The sequence below is a fragment of the Barbus barbus genome, assembly GCF_936440315.1.
Source record: "Barbus barbus genome assembly, chromosome: 18".
Classification (NCBI taxonomy): domain Eukaryota; kingdom Metazoa; phylum Chordata; class Actinopteri; order Cypriniformes; family Cyprinidae; genus Barbus; species Barbus barbus.
Genome location: NC_136746.1, coordinates 13214108 through 13237130, shown reverse-complemented (window position 1 = coordinate 13237130; position 23023 = coordinate 13214108). Strand labels below are relative to the sequence as shown.

The following is a 23023-nucleotide window of genomic DNA, read 5'->3' as shown; positions in this document are numbered from 1 at the left end:
GCCACCCATGGCCACGTCATCTGAGCGCAAACAGAAGGAAAGGCTGGGTTTTTATCAGGATGTAAAACCACATTGCATGAGTGTTCATTGATAGAAACTTCAAATAATCAAGCAGAAGGTCACGCCTAATGAGCAAACTTGTCACTGTTAGTTTAAAACTATAAAAAAGCGTTAATTAATTAAACGTCAATTCATTAAAGACCATTGTTTTTCAAACTGCTAAAATAAGACTTTTAAAATAACTTAAGTTAACATACAATAGTTGTGGATATTATTATTCGGGTTTCAGGCAAGCCCGTTTTTGTTCGTCCTTTAGATTAAGTTTAAGGCTTAGGAAAACGCCTCAGCATATAGTGATCCCCAAAGTTATTTGTTTATTTATTTAGCCTATATTTTAAGATTATATTAAAATCATTTGTCAACATATTTGCAGGTTCATGGTTCTCTGGTGTTGGTTACTGGTAACATGGCATACATATAATTAAAAATAAATATCTGAAATATGTTATATATAAGCTATATATATATATATATTGCAATTTTATAATTTACATTTAAGATTATATGCTTTTAATCAACTCTCTAACCCCCTGCAGTTCCGTCATGAACCCCCAGGGGTTTGTCTCCTGTTCCTTTGTTTTGTTTTCGGAGAGTTATGGTGTAGCATTTTGGCCAATACCTAATTACAAAAACATTTGTCTTGCACAGTACTTGAAATACCTTGGGAACATCAGGGCCTCTGAAGGTTTTATCACTTTAGAAGACTATTTAAGACCAAGTGAAAATAGTTAATGAATTAATTAAAACAATGTGTTGTATTAGCAACACTTGAAAGTTTGAAAACCAATACCCATTATTTATAAAAAAAAAAGCTCTAATCTAAATCACTATAATATGGAAATAACTTTTAATTTACCTTCTGATCACACTGCAATTTTTATCTTGTTTTTCAATGCAAATATCTAAAGATTCTTAAATCTTTGGGGGCAGTTGTGGCCTAATTGTTAGAGAGTTGGACTTGTAACACAAAGGTCACGGAGTCGAGCCTTGGTACCAGCAGGAATTGTAGGTGGGGGGAGTTAAAGTACAGCGCTCTCTTCCACCTTCAATACCATGACTGAGGTGAGACCCTTGAGCAAGGCACCAAACCCCCAACTGCTCCCCAGCGTTTCATTACTCACTGCTGAGTGTGTGCATATGGATGCAGAGCACTAATTCGGAGTATGGGACATTACTTGGCCACACATCACATACTTTCCTTTCCTTTTCTTAAATCAAGATACATTTACTTGAGAGGCAACATGACTTTAGATAAGAAGTCTTGTTTTCTATGAAATTGATCAAAATGAAGTGGATTTATGATTAAAAATGAACAAGTATCTGCCAATAGACTGAAGCTCAGCAAAAATCAGCCATTATTCCCCACTGACAGATATTTATGGGCCAAGGACTGAAGGTGCGTAGGCACCTATTGTATCCGTTGGCATTCTTCCGCAGCCCATAGAACCACTTGTGGGAAAGTTATGAGATGGTTCACAGATAGAGGGCAGTCTCAACATTAACCATAGAAATTTTGGAGTCTCTCATAAACTCTAGCCCCACTGACAGTTCAAATTTGCCTATATGTTTATGCTCACCACTAGGGTTTCCAAGCGTCTGGCATTAGCCGGGAAATCATATATATTAGCCTTAATTTATGTGTACCGTACGTGACCTCCCTTGTCCTGTTTCTGCTAACCACTGATTGATACAACAGCAGTGCTGATCACTTGAGAATGATCACCGATACCTGTCATCATTCAATCACAGCCTCACACAGTATATGTTAAGCAAATCAGAAACCGTGAACATAACTGCTCTAACAAAACACTTATAGGCTAATTTCAGTTTCAACTAATTAAATAACTTTTTTTCTGCTTAGTAGCAATCGTGTCTTTCTGTTCCACTTGATTTGTGTATATATGTCATATTTAGGGTAACAATTCAATACATAATATCATATTATTGATATTAATAATATGACAATATCTGTAGCCAATATTGACTAAATGGGATTGGGAAATCCTGCCCAGTTAAAAGCACTTACTGAAGTGGTATTCTGGAACTGTGATTAAATTAAATAAAACAGCAAAATAATAACAATAACAACATCTTCATCAAATAAAAAAGAGATTACCTTATATAAAGTTTGATGAATATGTACATACAGTACCCGTCAAAAGTTTTTACCCATTGCTATTTTTAATGTTTTTGAAAGAAATGTATTATGCTCATCAAGCCTGCATTTATTTGATCAAAAATACAGAAACAAACAAACAAACAAACAAAGAAAACAGTAATATTTAGCAAGGATGTGTTAAATAGATCAAAAGTGATATCAAAGAAAGAAAAGCCTTCCTGTAGCTGTAGAGCATGGCACTAGCAGAGCATGGCACTAGCAACGCCAAGGTCATGGGTTCGATTCCCAGGGAAAGCAAGCGCTGATAAAATGTAAAAAACTGACAAGGCAGGGCAGGGCAGGGCAGGGCAGGGCAGGGCAGGGCAGGGCAGGGCAGGGCAGGGCAGGGCAGGGCAGGGCAGGGCAGGGCAGGGCAGGGCAGGGCAGGGCAGGGCAGGGCAGGGCTGACACAGACAGGAACACCAGGGAGTAACGAGTAGACCAGACAACATTAAACCGAATAGACAGGACTATAAATACACAGGTAAATCATAGATAACGAGACAAACACAGCTGGACAAGAATTAACTAATGATCATCACACTAGACGAGGACAGGAAACAAACCAAATATGGACACAAGCGGCGGGAACACGACACACATGACAGATGACTGACAGCTGGCAACTTATTAAGTGGCTTTCAACATTATTCTGCCTCATTCTCTGCCTATCTATGCATGCCAAAATCCAATTCTGTTGAGTCAATACATACAGTAGACTGTAAGTCCTCTTATTACACAGCTTAGATATCTTAGGACTACTTTAAAGGCTAAATGTATTAGTAAAGCATCCTTCTATAATGCTAAATTATAAATGACCATCTTTAGTTGCCAACATAATGAAAAACCTAGACACTCAAGAAACTATACAACTGATTTTATGCACTGTGAAAAAGGTTTCACTGCAGTCTGGAAAGAAATGAATGTTACAAATATTAACAAGACAATAAATTCACCCTAATGGGTGCAATTCTGTAAACTTTACTTCAGACATTACAATGTGTTATATCCAAGAAGTGCATACTGTTTAAAACAACCAAATTTACAGTTATAGCACCAGTTATACAGCTATTTAGCCAGGTATTAGTTGGTGTAAATCCTCTTCCTTCTTTGTGTGTGTATCATGTCATCAGTGACTGCACAAACTCCCTGTAATGATGAAAATAGGCAATTATTTTGCTGTCATTATCTATTTTTTTCTGTCATTTAGTGATGTACGTCAAACATTACCAACAAGTAACGCATAGCCTACTCCTCAAAAGTAACTAATTCTTTTTCACTGTTACTTTTTATGGAAAGAATTTTTTTCTCAAAAGCCTTCTATATCTCCAATTAATTTTTTAAAAATCTTTAAAGAAGTAATATTCAGATGAACAAAACATTTTTAGAAGGTGACATCACCTTATGATGTTTGGCAAACCAGGGTCTTTATACAGCCCATTATGAAGATATCCAAGTGATGCATGAAATTGTACCAGCTTGACACGTTCATCTGAGTTTTGGGCCGTTTTTGCAATTCTGTAGATCTGAGCCAAAAAAAAAAAAAGTAATAAAAGTAATTTAAAGTAAGGAAAAAAAAATTGTATTTCTAAAATATTTTTATAAAGTAAGTTTTGTACAAACAAACCTCTTGAGCTGAGGCAAAGGGCACTATATGATCATCTTCAGCATGGAGAATCATAAGGGGAGTTAGAATTTTTTGCAAACTATCAAAAAAAAGGGGGGGGGGGCAGAAATCAAAGGTTTTCAGTCCAGCGCCAAAACGTGATATTAACAGCACTCAAGAACTATGTGGCCAAGACACTTCAGTCATTAGGCTACTACTATTCAAGTTTTTAGTCTTTCTTCCCTTCTTCATATTGAATTAAGTGAGTTTGCTCACATTTGCAATTCCAATTCGATGAGGTGCAGATCTGTTTATTAAAGGTACAAAAATTTGAACATCAAGAATAATAAGAAAAAAGTGGATACTTTCAATATATTGCAAAATGTATATAACTTTTATTTATTTTTTGAAGAACATATTTTAAATTGTACCACCAAACAAATCAAATCAAATCACAGAGGAACTAAAAGTTGTATTAGCATGCAGTTGCCCATCCCAGATTTTTACTAAGGTAAAGTGCAAAGCAGTGTGAAGTTCAATGCAGAAGTCAGATCACTGCTCTCAGAGATTATGCAGATCATGTATACTGTCTATAGGTAAGCAGATCGATAGCAGACAAATATATTTTTTCCTAAACAAAAAAATAAAAGTCCTAAAAACTTTAGTATAAAAAACCTCTTAAGATAATTAAAAGGTTTCTTGCCTGTTACCCCTGTTGCCATGGAGGATTGCCCATTTTCATCTACCTCCATGGCAACAGGGGTAACAGGCAAGAAACCTTTTAATTATTTTCTTGTTTTATAATTGTTTGTGTGTATATACAGGAAACTAACCACATGCCCACTCTCACCCCCTCTTCGGGTTTGAGGTAGATATTTATAGTGTGATTGAGACCTATATCTGAAGGTCGGCTGAGGTCAATAGAGTCTGGAGAAATACACAAATGAATTTAGGAAAAATTCATAAACTATATATAAATGACACATCAATATTTAACAAAAACGTTGCATACCAGTGAAGAGATGTAGAAGAAATGGTATTGATGCAGATGCAGAGAGGATGCAGAGAGAAAGAAGTGCCATTTTAGTCCAAGTCCATTGCCACTGGGATCTTAAGAAAGAAGGACACGCATACAGAAACTGGGTGTAAAAACATCCGATTTTAAAATAACATTTGAGTTTTAAAGTAATCTTCATAGTGTCACATTTTTTCACAACCAAGTACATTTGAGTCCTATTCAGGGCTTAATAAAGCATCACTGTTAGATATTGTCCGATGACGTTGCTGTTCATTTTTTTTTATGCAGTTATGCAGCTGTCTAGCAAAACAGGACTACACTGAATTACTTTTAAAGAAGTCAATGCAAATGTGACTTGCCTTGCATGCACACGTAAACCCTTAGGTTTCTGACTGGATCGTTGCAATCTTCCTACAGACTGAAATTTTATTTCAGATTTATTGATTCTTTTCTTCATTTTGAAGAGCAGGGGACACTCTGTCTATTTACTTTACACACAACTTTGGTAATAATTGACAATCAAACCATGCAACTCACGGAAATGGATGGGTGTAAAGAGCAAAGGGCACATATTGAAATAGTTTTTTAGTATGTTGTGTATTTTATGGAGAATGACCCATTTTACAGATTTGTGGCAGTGATAGCATACATTACATTTTTGAAGCTAAAGAATTCTCAGGAAAAAAGATTACAATGGCATTATTTATAATTAAGACTATTTTCATACAAAGCACTCTACTCAGCAAAGGTTTAGTTTTTTGGCTCTCATAAACAGATTTATGAAGTGTGTAATCTATTGTTAAGTCTCCATTGGTCAAGGAGAACGGTATCTTTCTTTCTTTCTCTGAGTTTCCACATGCCTCTTATTGGCTTCTTTTACCTATTCGCACCTTAAATGAACTTCAGTATTCACCAATGTTTGGAAAAAATAATAGCTTTGTCAGATAGTACCATTAATATATTCAGCAATACCTATACATTAACTTAACATTAAAAATAAAGTTGAAATATATATTAAATTAAAATGCTTATTTAGAAATTTGTTTCTACAGTTTTGTTTGCTGACATTTAATATCTGACATGACAGCTTAAGGTTTTCTTTATCATTTTACAGACTTAAAGTCGTTATATGAGAACCTTATTCTGTTTATACATCTTCTCCTGAAACATTTGATGAGATAAAGTTAAGTTGAAAATATTTACCTCCAGGTTTTAAGAGTTCTTTTTACTATCCCAGACATCCTTATTTTTCATTGACATTTAATTGTTTTCCACACTAAGACCCTTTGAACAGCAAAAGTGTATACAAAACCAGTGACAGATAATGAATCTGATGACATGAGAGTTGTTTTGCACAGGCCAACAGTTTTTTTCATTTTAGTTTCCAAGACTATATGCAACATTGTGTGCAGTAAAGCAGATTTGAGATTATTTCTAATAGATTAGGTGTTGAAAACATGCTCATGAATTATAAATGGTGTGTCAATCAGAACGTTTCACTGTGGACACAGTAATACAAACTCAGAAAAAAAAAAAATTGTATAAAAAAAATTAAAATGTCATTTTTTTTCACTGAAGTCTCGAAAGAAATTAATTTTACAAATATCAACAACAATTGGTGGAATTCTGGGGGGAAAAAAAACATCAGACATTAAAATGTTTTTATTCTAGAAGTGCATACTGTTTAAAACAGCTGTAAATTTACAGTTACAACACCAATTATATGAAACAGCTATTTAGCTGAATATTAGTTGGTGTAAATCCTCCTCCTGAGTGTCTCTCTCATATCATCAGTGACTGCATAAACTCCCTGTAATGAAGAAAATATGCATTTATTCTGGTACTATTCATCATTAGCAAGAATAGCCTACTCCTTAGGTTTTTTTTCCCTCTAAAGCTGTTTTTTATATCTCTTATGGATTTTTTAAAAAAATCTTAAAATTAATAATATTTAGATACACAAAACCTTTTCAGAGAGTGAAATCACCTTATGATATTAGGCAAACCAGGGTCTTTATACAGCCCGTTATGAAGGTATCCAAGCGATCCATCAAATGGGACCAGTTTGACCCGCTTATCCGAGTTCTGGGCCTTTTTTGCAATTCTGTAGATCTGAGCCAGACAAATTGTCATTTAAAGTTAGAATGTATTCCCCAATCATTTTTTTGAGGTAAATCAATTTTCATATACACAAACCTCTTTAGCTGAGGCAAAGGGTATTAAATGGTCATCTTCAGCATGGAGAATCATGAGGGGAGTTCTAAGTTTCTGCAAACTATCAACAACAACAACAAAAAAGAAAACGGGGGGGGGGTGTTATAAAATGTTTATATAATTTTAATATTTAACATATTGTAACACTGGCCTAATTTAGTAAAACAATATCACATACTTCTCATCAGTTGGAAAGGCGAAAATGTTGTTTTTAAGTGGATTGAAAAGGAAGAACTGAATGTATGGAAACTTCCAATAAAACTGGAGAAAAAAAAAAGGAAAAGAAAAGAGATACAAATAAGATTTATACAGTATGTACCAAACTATGATTAACGACCCATATTTTTTGTGTTGGCATAGTTTGTCCTGTAAAGTATAAATTAACTTTACATTTTATAGAATTAAATGCAATTGTCAGATAAATTTTGCTTTGTAGGAAAATTCGAATTACAATGTTTAGCTGTCTGAAAGGTACCTAGTAAATAATACCTAATAAAATATCTAAAACTTGTCAGGTCAAGTTTGTCATAATTTTAAAGATCCTGAACGTTACTTACCCAAATAAAAGGGTGTTGAACAGGTTGATCGCTTGCTACCCGTCCGGTTATGAATGCACCCTCAAGTATTATTCCATTAAACTGTTCTCCTGTCAAGAAATACAATTTTTTTTTTAAACATTAAAATATGTGAAGTTACTATGCCGTACAATGACAACTCCTAAAGACAAATATAAAGAGTGAGAGAACAACAATGAAGAGCCACTGAGACAAACAGCATGCTTGTTTTTAAATCAGTTGAATTTTTACCTTGCTCCAGTAATTTCACTGCAGTGTTAGTTGTAACACTATTGAAAAAAGAAACATGCTGTACAAACTGTAGAAAATACATTATATATGTTTTCATTTTTTTATTTCTAAAACATTTGTATTAAACGTTGCAAAAGTCAAGAAAAAAGGAGATTGTACACACCCACTACCAAGCGAGTGACCCCACACACACACCAGGCTGTTTCCACTGCGTGCCTTAACCCAGTGGTATAAGTACACAGCATCAATAGTTAGACCGGCTTCTGTAGGCTCACCAGTGGAGTCCCCAAAACCTGACAGGTTTGAATATATTTGAGTAAGCAATAGAGAAATCATATACTGAAGATCAAGTTCAAAATGACTTCCAATGATAATTAGTTACAGTGATGTCACAACATTTTATCCCACCTCTGTAGTCCAGTGCCAAAACGTGATATCCAACAGCACTCAAGACCTGTATGGCCAAGATACTTCAGTCATTACCATTATTCAAGTTCTTAGTCTTTCTTCATAATGAATTAAGTGAGTTTGCTCACATTTGCAATTCCAATACGATGGGGTGCAGATCTGTTTATTGAAGGTACAAAAAGTAGTAGTCATGCGATCCTCAAGAAAAAACATGTACTTTCAATATAATGCAAAAATTGATCATTTATTTAGTCAAATCAAACAAGAAAAATCACAGATGAACTAAAAGTTATATTAGCTAAAGTCAATATGGTAAACTTATTTAAGGTAAACAAATTCATTATAATGTGGTAGTGTTTGTTTGTTTGTTTGCTACATTTGGTTTCACTGGACTGTGATATTTAGTATAAATAGTCAGGTTGCAAAAGAATTGAATGTGAACATTATGTGATATGCAGCAGTTGCTCATCGCAGCTTTTACTGAGGTAAAGTGTAAAGCAGTGTGAAGTTCAATGCACAAGTCGGATCACTGATCTCTGTGCAAAGAGATTATGCAGATATTGCATAGTTTCTAAAGACCTTAGTCAGGTTAGACACAATACTGAATTTAAATGATGAAAATGAGGCTGTGAAGTATAGACAGTCTTACAATCTTTGCAATGCCACACATTATATAAAGGTTCTAGATCATAATCAAAGGCAGATCAAAGGCATACAAATGTAATCTTTAGTGAAAGTCCTAGAATAAACATGACTCTTTTTATTATTTTCTTTTTTAAGTTTTAAGGTAATTAAAAGGTTTCCTGCCTGTTACCCCCATTGCCATGGAGGTAGATGAAAATGGGCGATCCGTCCCCCAGAGCTTTCTCGTACCAGTCAAGATCCTTTCCCTGCGCTTCCTTCCATCTATGCTCAGGTACAGTGTGCCTAGAAACATTAATAAAAGAATATATCAAAACATGATTAATTGTTATTGTCTTGTTTTATATTTCTGTGTGTATATGTGTGACGTGTACTGTAGATGTCTTAAAACTAACCAAACTCCCACCCTCACCCCCTCCTCGGGTGTGAGGTACATGTTTATAGTGTGATTGAGCCCTATATCTGAAGGTCGGCTGAGGTCAATAGAGTCTGGAGAAATACACAAATGAGATTAGGAAAAAATCATAAACTACAGATAACAACACAACATCAATATCTGGAACAAAAAAATGTTGTATACCAGAGAAGAGATGCAGAAGAAATGGTACAGAGAGGATGCAGACAGAAAGAAGTACCATTTTAGTCCAAGTCCACTGCCACTGGGATCTTAAGAAAGAAGGACACGCATACAGAAACAGGGTGTAAAAACATCAGATTTTTGACCTAGTGTGCCATATTCAAGATGTGGATATATTTTAGACATTGCGATCTATGTGTTGCGGTTGATGCTTTTGCCTTTGCTTACAACTGTTGCTGCTGGAAAATGAATGGCATGAACTCTTGATGAACTGCGCATACACACACACACACACACACATATATATATATATATATATATATATATATATATATATATATATATATATACCGTCATAGTTTTGGTCCTAATAATAATAGCTTGTGTTGCCTGTATGTTTTTTCACACTGCAAATTTAAAGTAATCTTCATAGTGTCACTTTTTTTTTTTATTATTCTCTTTTACAACCAACTACATTTGATCTCTGACATTGACCTTTCCTGGTATTGTTACACTTTGTTTTATGCAAAAAAGTCAATACAACATGCAACTTGCCTTGCCTTCACGTTTAAATCCTTAGGTTTCTGGCCAGATTGTTGCAATCTTCCTGCAGACTGTTTTTTTCGGTCAGATTGAACTATTTTTCGCTTCATTTTAAAGAACACGGATTCAGCTTTGGCAATAATCGAAAAACAAACCGTGCAAATCACGGAAGAGGACAAAGAGCAAAGAACATGGACTGGGCACGGAGAGGAAACATTTGAGAAAAACATCAAGCTGAACTTTTATTATATATTTTAAGAGTTTGAGATCCTTAGCTACATCATTTCCTGCTGCTGAAGTCGCTAAGGGAACAAAGCATCCTTCAGTCGTGAAATGGGTTGTGGTTTGATGCCTGTGAGAGGAACACTGTAAGTTTTAACAGTTTCGTGAATAAGCAACTTGTGTAGGTGAACGTCTCTGGTTTAATCACTGGTTATTTGCAGAAGCAACAGCCCAGACAAATTACACGTAACTTACGTGGTCACGCGCTAAATTCAAAAACTGTTTCTACAGAGACAGTTTTGTTTTTTGACATTTAAGTTAACATTCACCACAACAGAGTTAAACACGCTTTTCCACTGCCATGAATACTTTGCATATATTTAACGTGACAGGTTTTCATTTCAGTTGGTCTGAAAGTCGTTATGAGAAGCTTATTTTGTTTAACGTTACTCGCGTCTTTTCTATAGAGTTGAAAAGATGTTCACTTCCAAGTTTTAAAATAGTTCTTCTTTTTACTATCCCAGCCATGCTTATTTGTTATTGTCATTTTTCCACATAAAGATGCTTCGAAGAACAAGAACAGCAAAGGTGTAAACAGTGAGGAGTTAGAAGAATGGTTACCTAATTTAAATGAAGGCAAAAATAAAGGAAGGTGGGGGACAAATGAAACCGGCGAAAAGAAAAAAGTTACCAAGAGGGTGGCCAAACCTAAAGAGCCAAAACCAAAACAACCAAAACCTAAAGCAGAGAGGAAGCCGAGAGCTGCACGGGTTCCCAAAGTGAAGAAGGAGAAGACTAATACAAAGCAACAAACTGCGGATGCGGTTCTACCGAAGCCTGAGTTACAGCAGCATGTGACGGTCAAAGAAGAGGCAAGTCATTAATGCTTGTGCTTTTATTATTACTGTGGTATACAGTTTTTCTTACTTATTCACAATTCTACATCTATATAGTTTTTGACAAGTAATCAGCAACAGTAATTACCCTGTAATAAGTGTACTGCAAGCTGCTTTTCTAAATGACTGCTTATTAAATATGGGATCCAACCTGACTGACGTCAACAGTTCAAATATATTTATCCAACACAAACATTGTGTACTCAAATCGGATATTTAATTTAAACCTTTCGTTTTATTTTAGAGGTTGTCCATTAACTTGAGCAGTAATAACGCAGGAGATATGCCTGATGAGTTTCCATCATCCAGTCAACATTTCCCCAAGTTGAAAAAAGAGGAGTCAGATGATAGCTTCACCTTTGAAGAACCTGCTCAGAAAAGCAGAAGACCACAAACTCAGCCCAGGGAAGACCGATAAAACTCAAATCGGGCAATTCCTGTGTGGAGGACTTACAGATGATTTGGGATCCCATTCAGGTGGGTTATTACTTTCTGAGATGGGGATTGACTTATTGCTTTTGAAATTGTTGGTTACATTCTGAAGATCACAATGATCTGTTGCACTGTTAAATGTATTATTATTTGCTATTGTAAATTATTTTAGTGCTTTCTGGTATATTTGGTGCTGATTGGTCAATTGCAGCATTCTACAGGGAAATATAAGTATATATGGGTCAAAGATGAGACATCCCATTTTATTGTCCACATATAATTAAATTTAAGTAATTTTATATACATTGAAAGCATATTCAATTCAAGTAAAGTGTCTGCTTTACTGTTTCAAATAACTTTAGAACTTTAAAACCTAGCAATAGGCAAAGAGTTAAATTGGTATTTTTTTAATTAGACAATATTTTTGGTATATGAACTCTTGTTACACTGAATGAATGGCATTGTGTGTTTGGTAAATCATGGTAAAATGTATGATAGTCCTTATTTTTGATTAGAAAACAAATTAAACAGGACACATTCTAATATCCCGTGTAGGTTCTTGCTGAGAAGTCTGGTGTGGAACAGTGGGTGTGTGCAAACATTGTACAGCTCTTCCAGGAGGAAAACACTATTCCCTTTATGGTGCGCTATAGAAAGGAGCTGATCAACCATATGGATGCCAATGCTGTTCGAGATGTGCAGCTGACTCTCTTGAAGAGTTACGGTAAGACACTTCAAGGGCACAACAACAAAAGAGGAGACAATAAAGGAAATAATTTTTTATTCAATTTCAAACTGATCTACTATTTAGCACTGACTTTATACTTTAAGTAACATCCTTTAGTTGATCTATAGGTATATTTATATTTTAGGAATCAGAGTAAGTGTTTAGTTTTGTGGTTGTTGGATAAAGCTTTTATTTAGCCATTTTACAGAAACAGTTTGGATCGATTTTATTTGTACATCCTGACTGGTTCTTGCAATTAATTCAAAATGCTTTTAGTAGATGAATGTCTCCAGTGGCACAAAAAGCATTCTGATGTTTTAATGTGGCTATAATTTAGCTTGAATTACCTTGATTAGGCTGCTATAACCAAATGTGACCTGTAGATGGCAGCAGAGATCAAGTCTTGTAATGTTCTCCATGTAATTGCCTTGTGATTCTGTAAGGAATTACAGCCAGGTTTAAATGACAAAGTTTGCTAATTTTCTCTCTTGATTAATTTGACTAAATATTTTTTTTTTTATCAAAATATTTTAAAATTTAAAGAAACAACAACAAAAAAACAATTGTTCAAAATGTATCACAAAATGTTTCCACAAAAATGTAATGCAGCACAATTGTTTTCAGCATTGATAATAATAAGGAATGTGAATTTGTGAAGGATCGTGTGACACTGAAGACTAAAGTAAAGGCATTTGAAAATTCAGCTTTGCCATCACAGGACTAGACAGTATTAGAAAATTATTACTGTTTTTATTGTATTTTTGATACAATTTTTGAGCACAAGAGACTTCTTTCAAAAACATTACAAATTCTTACCAACTTTTGAACAGTAGTGTAACTTGACAATTAAATAGACATCAGTTTTTCCTAACGTGAAAGAAAAGTGAAAAGCACACAGGATCAAGACACTTATAACTCAAGTACTAGTAAGTTAATTTTATTCACGTTTCTTAGGTCAGTGGCAAAGAAGAGCAGATCTGTTTCTCAGACACTAAAGAAGGAGGGGGTTCTTACTTCAGAGCTGGAAATGGCTCTAAAGAACTGTACAACGGCTGATGAAATAGACCATGTGGTAAGAACAGAGCAGAACAAGCTTCTCAGCTTACTTATTAATGTGAAACTTTGATTATTTGTTTGGTGAATTTTTGACTGTGAGTGAACTAATAATAGCTCATACTTATATATGTATAATATAATATATATACAGGTATGTATGTGTAATATATATACATAATTGTTTTTTCTTTAGTATGCTCCCTATAAGAAGGGAAGTAAGTTGTCCAAGGCCCGGCGAACTAAGAAGCTAGGACTGGAACCTGTTGCACTGACTCTGCTTCAGGAACCACAGAAACTGGACCTGCAATCCTCGATCCAGCCCAGCACTAAAGGTATCAGCGCTCTGCATACTTACAGCAACCAGCCTGTTGCAATAGTGCTTGTACAGTAAGGTGACCAGACATGCCATTTTCTGAGGACACGTCCTGGGCAAGATTTCTAAATTGCCTAAAATAACCAGGTTTTGGCTGTTTTGCAATCGTTTTATGACACCTAAGTACCAGGAGAGCGATTCGAAAGCATAATGATCCGTCTGCTCTGCTCTCTATAGCTCTCACGGTACTTAGAAGTCATACAACGATCATTCTGTGCAGTGCAAACAGCCAAAACCTGGTTATTTTAGGCAATTAAGAAATCCTGGGTAGGACGTTTTCCCGGCAAATGGCACGTCTGGTCACCTTATTGTACTGCAGCATTCAAAATCTTAAGTGTCCTCTCTGAGGTATAACGTTGATGCTTTTTGAAACTGATTAATTGTCCCAACATCATCACTTCCATGTATTGTTTAATTTGTTCTACTTTTTTTTTTCTTTTCTGCCTTAATTACTAAATATAATAAAAGGTTGATAAAAGACATTGAGTCAATAGAGGGCAGCAAAGTACTTTTTTTGTGTGTTTTTGTCTGCTTATGCTGATGGGTGGACATATTAGGGCAGTGACATGTTTTTCTAGGCATTTCTCTCATTTATACACATTCTAATGCATGAAGTTTAAATATCTTATAACTATGTACTTGTACTTTTAAAAAATAAGTAAATATTTGCAACTATTCCACACTTTCCACCAAAAAAAGTAGTTCTCATAAGTTAATGCAGTGCCACTGATGACTTTGAATGTTAGGTCACATTTCAGCTGTTTCGGTTGCTGTCTGTAGGGTTGTCGACCATGGATGAGGTGGCCACAGGTGTGCAAGAGATCCTGACAGATAAGATTGATTTATTTAACATTTTTAATCACTACGTAATTCCCATGCGGTTTATTGTAAAATATTCCTAAAAAACAATGAGTAGGTGTGTCCAAACCTTTGACAGCTAGTGTATATGTACACACTCGGACACAGTCCACCAGTCCACACACGCACACACAACACACACACACACACACACACACACACACACACACACGCACACTGACAATGTTGTGCCATATACACAGGTCCTCGTGCCACTCTTCAAAGCTCTTCTGTCAGTGCTGTTTAACTGTATGTGTTTGTGTCAATGGTGTCCCCTTCCCCCTCTCTCACTTCATGGGTACCCGCTTACTCAGAGTTGGTTGTGGGCCACATGTCACAGTGACTCTGTCATCCTTTTCTCCCTCTATTCATCTCTCTCACCCCGTTCCCTGTCCCCCAGTCATTCCCGATCTTCCCCTCTTAACATATGTGACACGTCCCCATCCACGTGCCTGTGGATTAGAGGCTAGGATTGACAGACACTGCTTCATGATGACAGCCGCTCATGGGCTCTGTGAGAAAGGAGGGGGATAGGGGCGTGAGGGTGAGAGGGAGAGAGACAAAGAGCGAAAGACGGCCCGAATGAGTGGCGGCGAGATCTCCTGTGAAGCATACAGTTTACCCGTTGTTAATCTGCTGACGTGGATTGTCAGTGAGTGTTAATTTGAGTTTGCCATGACCTGTGAGCTGTCACACTCCGGCTAAAATGAACCTTTTCGTGGTTTTGCTAGAGAAGAGGGTGGAATGTATTTTGACAGGAGGCATGTGTATGCACACATACTTGCTTGTTTAATTTAACACATTACTTGTGAGAGTGTGTGATGTGTGTGTGTGTGTGTGTGTGTGTGTGTGTGTAGGTTCCATATGTTCATATCATAAGGGTGAACTGGTTAGTGAAAAGTTTGTTGGTCTTAGTGACTCCAGAGGTTACTTTGATGCATTATCTGTAAATTAAGAAGAATTACAATTTTTTTTTTCAAGTTAATGATCAAACTGTTTACACTAGTGGTGTAACTGACTGTTGTAAAATATTATTTTGCTTGACATTTTGGTAGATGAAAGATGAAAAGACTAAAGACAAGTAAGTATGTCTTGAAAGTGATGAGTTTAAATACATTATATATTTGTGTACGTTTATATTTTGCTTAATTTTGGTTGAAAATAATTTTGCTTCAATTATTTGTTTAATCAATATTTTAATAAACAGTTTAGAACAAAATTATTTATTAAACTTTTTCATTCTATGCACTTCTGTACATGTCACCATATCCAAATGATATGCTGTTTTTTGTTTTATTATTATTATTATTATAATTTTTTAAATTGGAGAATTAAGAGAAATGCAGACATTTTATGTACTTTATTGTTAATGTAAATGTATAGGTATCTTGTTTTTATTTTTTATTCATTTATTTTCATCGTTGGACACGCTTTTTCGTTATTCATGCATTCTTTTACTTCTGTGGCCACTTGACTTTATTTTCGAACATTTAGAATCAAGAAGCCGACTTTTTTAAGATTTCAGAGACGAGTCAATAAAATGGCATTCTGTAAAACATAAAAAAAACAAAGTTTTATTCATATTAATGAAAATGAGTGTTGTTGTTTTCCCAATAATTTGATCATTGTCGGATCCATGCTGTAAACATACATTTCTAGAGTCAAATACACCAAAATTTTCATTTAAAGTTAATTAAAAGACAAAAAAAAAATTTAATTGATTGTTTATTCCTCTAAGCTCACTAAAAAAGTGCAGCTGAAAATTCTTCAAATTGGCAATTAGTAACAAATAAAATGTGGTCTTGCTTTCTGATTGTTTGTCTGAGCTTATAACAGATTGACTGCAATATATCAGTGCTAAACATCAAATGGTTTTTGTAAAACAAAGCTGCCCTTGCTAAAGAAAGATCATATTTATTTTGTATGGAGAATAATCGTTGGTTTATTCTGAGCCCCATGTTGTGTATGTTTGTTGTTCTGTACATGCAAAAATAGGAAGTGAAAAGTTCATCCATTCTTTCTGTTTTTGTAGAGGCCATCCTCTATTGCTCTGTTCTATGGCAATGCCGTTGACTTTATTTGGAGAAAAAATATTGAATCAGAATAGCTCAGTCTTTAAAATAATATTCTTTTCTGTCGCTTACATTCCTCATATTTTTCCAATTATGATTTCATTGTTATTGAAGAACATGATCTGTTGAATATTTAGACTAAACTTTTCCCCCTCCTCTGTTTTTAAAATGTCATGTCCTCAACTGTTGAGTCTGAAATATGACACTAAACCTAAATCTGTGAAAAATTGCAGATTTTCTCATTTTTGGATGTTAAATTTAATCTTTATTTTTACCCACGTTCTCTTTCTTTCTTTTTTTTTCAATTTATCAGCCTTTTGTTTGTGACAAACATAATTGTAATACTGGCTGTGTGAATGTTTTTAGATCTGTGCGGCCTGTTTTTGACACCTGTTTATTGGGAGACAATTGTCCTACAAAGCTATGCTCGCATGTATTTTTAGAATACGTTTATGTTTCTTCTCAATGGTAATTTAACTCATGGCATGATTCAGACCAGTCTAATATATGCATTAATAGATATACATTAACTACACAAGGCCAAGTTTGAAATGACACAGGGAATGGAGAAAAGTTTGATATTTGTTTTGACATTTCCCTCATCTCATGCAAAACTTCAAATGCGATAAACATCGCATGAGAAAACCCAAGTAAACAGCTGCCTTAGGGTGTTGAAATGCCAAAATATGGAAATATAATTTTCATCATATTTCTGGCTGCATTAATTCACGTCTTGATCAGGCCATTAGCTGTTAAGCGGTGCAGAGGGGGCGGTTGCCTGCTCTGTGGTGGGGTGTGTGTTTTATGTAGGGGGTTGGTGGTATTTGTCAGCTCGGTTCTTCTGCTTGGAGTCCAGATTGATGGGTCATCTTTTCCCTCTTGTTTCCATTCAAAAGATTTTCCTCAGAAAAGGTCAGATACTTAAAACTATTTGCTTCACAGCATGTCACTTTCCCTTAGAGGGCCAGTAAGGGAAAAGTGAGAGAGGCACGGAGCTTTTCGGTGCGCCACGAGTGCGTCTCGGTGCGCACTGACTAGTTTTGGAGAGATCGGGAGGGGGTGGTACCAACGGTGCGCTACCGTGCCTCGCCTTGTGTCGGCTGTCTCTACAGGTTACTCTCTTGTTTCAGACGTTAGCCATTAACCGTGGGGAGAATCTGAAGATTCTGACAGTGAAGGTCAACATCCCCGACAGGGTGAAGAATGACTTCTGTAGGTGGTGCATCAACGTCAGGTCAGCACACACCCACAATGCCCACACAAGCACCACACCTCATCTTCTTTCTCTCTCCCTCGTGGTCTGGTCCAGTGCTGTTGCCGGTTTAATGGGCAATGGGTTGCCAACTGACTTTTACAGGCACAGGTTTTGATATTGATGTAGCTCTTTCCACAATGTCTCAGACACCATTTCTTAAAAAGTTATGTTTTTGATAAATAATAAAAAAAAAAAAGCATTTTAAATTTTAAAATAATACTACTTATTACTTATTACTTACTTATAATAACATATTATAATTAATTTAATTTGAGAGGAAATTAATTTGACTTATTTTGCATTTTAATGTTTTATTTATTTATTCTACATTTGTGCACTATAGGTCAAAAGTTTTTTCATTGCTAAGATTTTTTAAATAAATGAATAATAAATAATACATCTGATATCTGAAGGACCATGTGACACTGAAAACTGATTTAATGGCTGCTGAAAATTCTGCTTTGCCATCACAGAAATAAATTACAGTTACAGTGATAATATTTCACAAATTAGCCTTGGTGATCATGTCCTTATGCATCTTTAAAAAACATAAAAAAATCATTATCCATTATCAGTTATTACAAACTTTGAAATTCCGGGATATTGTGCCAGAATTAAGTTTTCATTAAATGAAATAAAACTGAAAAGCGCCTTGTTTTCAAAAAGATAATTAGTTGTCTCCTTCTTTACTTAACCATTTCAGCTAATTATTTCCATGTAGTTATTATATAATCACTATCTCAGATTCCGAACACGCATATTAGTGGCTTTTTTGCCATGAATATGTCAGTGATATGAGAAATAGAACAAACGCACTTTCTTTGAAAAACTACAATCTGTATTTTTATTTGACTGAAATCCTGCTGATATGTCACTTGGATAATAATTTGGAACATAGTGTATGAGTGTGCAAACTGATGGACTCCTTCTGCTGTATGACTTACAGGTGGAGGCCACAGGGATTCGCACGGCCAGAATTGATGGCAATTTTGAAGAATGCTGTTGAAGATTCCTACAGGAGATTCATTCTGCCCTTTCTCAGTCGAGGCTACAGGTTTGTTCTTGCTGGATAGTTAAACTTCTTTTTCCATATCTTCTTTCTAAAACATTCTTTTTCTTCCTGCCTAAGTTGACTGCTAGTGCAGAAAAAGAGTCCATCGACATGTTTGCTCGGAATCTGCGTCAGCGCCTTCTGATGTGTCCGGTGCGTGGGAGAGTCATCATGGGAGTGGACCCAGGGTTTCACCACGGCTGCAAAATAGCAATCCTGTCCCCCACCAGTAAGAGAACCAGAATAAATGTGGAATGCACTTTGAATAAATGCTAAATATATGTCTATATCCACATCTAAAACTATATCTATATGTGACCCTGGACCACAAAACCAGTCATAAGTAGCATGAGTATATTTGTAGCAATGTCCAACAATACATTGTATAGGTCTAAATTATCGATTTTTCTTTTATGCCAAAAATCATTAGGATATATTAAGTAAAGATCATGTTCCATAAATTGTCTACTGTAAATCTATCGAAACTTAATTTCTGATTAGTAATATACATTACTAAGGATTTCATTTGGACAACTTTAATGGCGAATTTCTCAATATTTCGATTTTTGCACCCTCAGGTTCCATATTTTCAAATAGTTGTATCTTGGCCAAAAAATGTCCTATCCTAACAAACCATACATCAGTGGAAAGCTTATTTATTCTTTTATTATTTATTTAAATATCACTAGCTAAAACTTAAAACTATAGACATATAACTAAAAATATAAATCGAAAAGGAAGAAAAAACTAAAAAAAACTTGCTTTTCATTATAATACTGTATAACTATTTAATAATTTGGTATTTTTCTAGTTTTTCTTTTGGCTGTCAACTAAGGAAAGTGTCTTATAGTATTGGATAGTTATGGTCAATTTGAGTTTTTTTTAAAAGCTTGTAATCAACCAAATAGACTAATGTTGAAGTAGACTAACATAGTCTTAATGAACTTTTGCCTGTTAATTGTAATTCTTTTTAGTTTGATATTTTTAAAGTTGATGAAGGAGAGTGTCTGATTGGCAGGTGTGATGAGAATGCCCGATGTGCCCTCTCGGTGGGAGGAGTGGCACGCTGTGCCCTGTGTCCAGGCGACTGATCGGCCTGGCGGGTGTGTGTCAGGTGGCATTGCCATGTTTTGCCCTCTGCCCCGCAGCAGCACCACATGCAGACCCAGCTTGACTGTGACAGGTCTGTGGGTGTGGAGTCACATGACCTGCCGGGCTCTTGAGGTGTCTATTGCAATTAGACTGCCTCTCTCAGGCTGACAGAAAACGGTAGCCGCATTGTCTGAGAGGAGAGGGGAACAAGGTGATGAGTGCTGAAAAATCAGAGAGGAAAAAAATGGGGGTCCGCTATACTTTCATGATGATAATGTATTGTTAAGTTGATGCCCACATAAAATATAGTCCCATACGTCCTCTGCTGTCCTGACATATCTTCTTCCCTTTTTTCTTTCCTCAGGTCAGATTCTGCACACAGATGTGGTTTACCTCCATGGTCCTGCTAAACACAAAGAAGCAGAAAAACTGCGTCATCTTATGTTCAAACACAGGTATTGCAACCATAACGATAACAGTTTTTTATGCTCATTAAGGCTGCATTTATCAAAATACAGTAAAAACAGTAATATTGTGAAATATTTTTTTCAATTCAAAAGAACTCTTTTCTATTTGAGTATATTTAAAATGGCAATTTATTCTTGTGATGGCAAAACTATATTTCAGCTGTTTTAGCTATCAATGTTTTTTGCTGCTTAATATTTTTGGGGATAGGTTGCCATTCAAACGTTTGGGGTAAGAGCATTAAAAATAATAATGAAATAATACTTTTATAAATAAATAGTGGGGAAATTTGTGTGGAAGTCGTGGCCTAATGGTTAGAGAGTGTATTGTGTATATCTTTGAGTAACTTCTTAATTTCCCCCCCCACAGCTGTCAAATAATTGTAATAGGAAATGACAAAGCATGCAGGGAGACTGAGGCCTTCTTTACAGACCTAATTAAACAGCATTTCTTCAAGCCCATCGATGTGTCCTACTGGTATGACATTTCCCTTTTTTTAAATAAAGAGCAGAGCAGTGAGCAGTACAGCAGATGTTGTTCTTCTAAGAGTTGCTCAGCAGTTATTGGCTTTGGTGTAGAGATGAAAACTGCATTTGTTTGAGGTCACATCAGGCTCCTGTACAGTCTTTTTGTAACTTTTTGTGTACAGTGCAATTGTAACTTGAAATTTGAAAATGTTTTATCAATAAACTCCACTAAGAGCGAAATAGCAACTGTCAAGCAAGGTACGCAGAAAAGGAGCAAAGGAAATGGTGCCGGTCTGGAATGTGTTACTCTTGCGGGTTTTAAATGGTATCTGGACCTTGTTTGACTGTCTCTAATTAAAAACAAATATTTCTCACCGTCCTTCAAACCAAACCAGTCCGATGTGTTCTCATCCAACCCAAATAAAGACTAGATCTGGGATTGTCTCTCTCTCCATCTAGCTAGACTCGTGTTTGTTGACTTTTGGTTCTGACTGGAGAGCTGCCCAGAACCGTTCTGAAGTGGCCGTTTATGGCGTACACTGATGGCGGTTTTCATTACAGCTCTCCGCATCCCTCAGCGCAGCTCAGATAGGTTGCCAGGTCTGCCTCAGTAGTTCTCAGCAAAGCATGATGTGTCAAAATTGACATCCACAAGTGGATCCATTTCATGCTCCATTCTAAAATGAAAGTGGAAGATTTGAGATCTCCACATTGGCAGTGCAACATCGACTGCCACACCAGGGCGTGCCAGACAGTTTGAACTTTGTTTCCTGTCGTGGTAGTCACAGCCAAGTATTTGTAGAAGCAGGGTGCTAGTTGAAATAAATTACACTTATAAAATTGCATACTTAAATGTTCCCTTAAGTGGAGAAATGGATATGCTAACTTTACTTGAGTGAAATTCTCAGACACTCCACAAAGTGATATCAAGTGGTTACATTTGTATGACAGCATTATTTCACATTTTACAAACTCAAGTCAAACAAATATCCCCAAGTACACTTTAAAAGTAGTTGGTTAAAAGGGGCATATAATACTATTTTATTTTGTTATTTAAATTTTTAATAATATTTGACCTTATCCTAAATGTCCACATATAATAAAAAAAAATATATATATTCAAAGAATTTAGATCTCATGCCATTTTTTCCACTGTTTTACTGACCCTTAACGTTTCCTTTTTTGGTACTTGCCTTTATACACTCTTATAAATAATTCTAAATAATTCCATTGTACACTTGTAAACATACTTGGATCTGACTGACTTTTGTGCATTGTACACTACCATTTAAAAGTTTTGTTTTTTAAGTGTTTTAGACTTTTTAATGGGCTTTAAAAGAAATCTCTTATGTTCAAGACTGCATTTATTAAAAAACAAAAATGCTGGAAAAACAGGAATATTGTGAAATATTATTGCATTTTAATATAATTGTTTTAAAATGTCATTTATTACTGTGGCATAGCTGTTTTTTAGCAGCCACTCCAGTCTTCAGTGTCACATGATCCTTCAGAAATCATTTACAATTTAATGTGTCCTTGCTGAATAAAAGTATATTTCTTTAAAAAAAAAAAAAAGAAAAAAAAAAAAAAAACATCTGATCCCAAACTTTTGAGTGGTAGTGTAGATGTGTTTTGGGTATATGTGTGTTTGGAAATGTGTAACTACACCAGAGTGTTTGTTTTTCCAACACATCAATCCCTTTTAAAAATTTAATCTCCACAGTGCACTTTGTACATCACTGGTCAATTAAACCAGCAGCTTCATTTGCACCGTCTGCTATCTGTCTCCCCACTCTTCAGCTTGTTCAGACATAAAACATCATCCGTTGCCCCATCTACTGCTACTTGCTCCCTTCCTTCTGTCCCGACGTCCCCGCTAGCCGTCTCCTTTTCTTTCTTTTGCCTGACTGCTCCAGAGGAATGACAGACAGTGCCGGCAGACTGTATGCGGTAATGAGCCTGCGGGATGAGCCATGCGGCTCTTAGCGACCTGGTGCTCTTTGTTTAAATGAAGGACTTAGCCTG

General features: G+C 35.7%; 1 protein-coding gene and 1 pseudogene across 2 annotated transcripts in view; one reads left to right on the top strand and one right to left on the bottom strand.

The window, feature by feature from the left end:
• Window positions 1–3224: 3224 nt before the first annotated feature.
• LOC306883876 (uncharacterized protein) lies at window positions 3225–10283 on the bottom strand. The gene is made up of 19 exons (XM_079439374.1): window positions 10045–10283; window positions 9493–9578; window positions 9308–9401; window positions 9078–9197; window positions 8399–8429; window positions 8271–8316; window positions 8026–8155; window positions 7863–7900; window positions 7614–7702; window positions 7235–7317; window positions 7039–7117; window positions 6830–6954; window positions 6637–6652; window positions 5202–5323; window positions 4837–4934; window positions 4658–4751; window positions 3846–3924; window positions 3620–3744; window positions 3225–3367 (listed from the first exon to the last, which is right to left on the bottom strand). The coding sequence occupies exons 1-19, from the start codon at window positions 10260–10262 to the stop codon at window positions 3340–3342; spliced, it is 1701 nt and encodes a 566-aa protein (XP_079295500.1). The 5' UTR covers window positions 10263–10283; the 3' UTR covers window positions 3225–3339.
• Window positions 10284–10365: 82 nt separating this feature from the next.
• LOC306883875 (S1 RNA-binding domain-containing protein 1-like) overlaps window positions 10366–23023 on the top strand; it is a 68331-nt pseudogene continuing 55673 nt past the window's right edge. Inside the window, exons 1-13 of the transcript XR_013785929.1 lie at window positions 10366–10375; window positions 10816–11126; window positions 11395–11627; window positions 12138–12306; window positions 13264–13381; window positions 13559–13697; window positions 14519–14604; window positions 17565–17580; window positions 17707–17902; window positions 18870–18995; window positions 19064–19203; window positions 20431–20521; window positions 20901–21008. The product of XR_013785929.1 is annotated as a S1 RNA-binding domain-containing protein 1-like (transcript). The remainder of the gene's footprint in view (window positions 10376–10815; window positions 11127–11394; window positions 11628–12137; window positions 12307–13263; window positions 13382–13558; window positions 13698–14518; window positions 14605–17564; window positions 17581–17706; window positions 17903–18869; window positions 18996–19063; window positions 19204–20430; window positions 20522–20900; window positions 21009–23023) is intronic.

Bases quoted from the DNA above. Each gene is read 5' to 3' on its own strand.
- LOC306883876 (XM_079439374.1), bottom strand. From the start codon at position 10,262: ATGTTTTTCTCAAATGTTTCCTCTCCGTGCCCAGTCCATGTTCTTTGC. The intron at 7,318-7,613 runs GTAAGTAACGTT...TTTTTTCTCCAG, and splicing joins TTCAACACCCTTTTATTTGG to TTTTATTGGAAGTTTCCATA. The intron at 3,368-3,619 runs GTGATGTCACCT...TCATCATTACAG, and splicing joins GGTTTGCCAAACATCATAAG to GGAGTTTGTGCAGTCACTGA.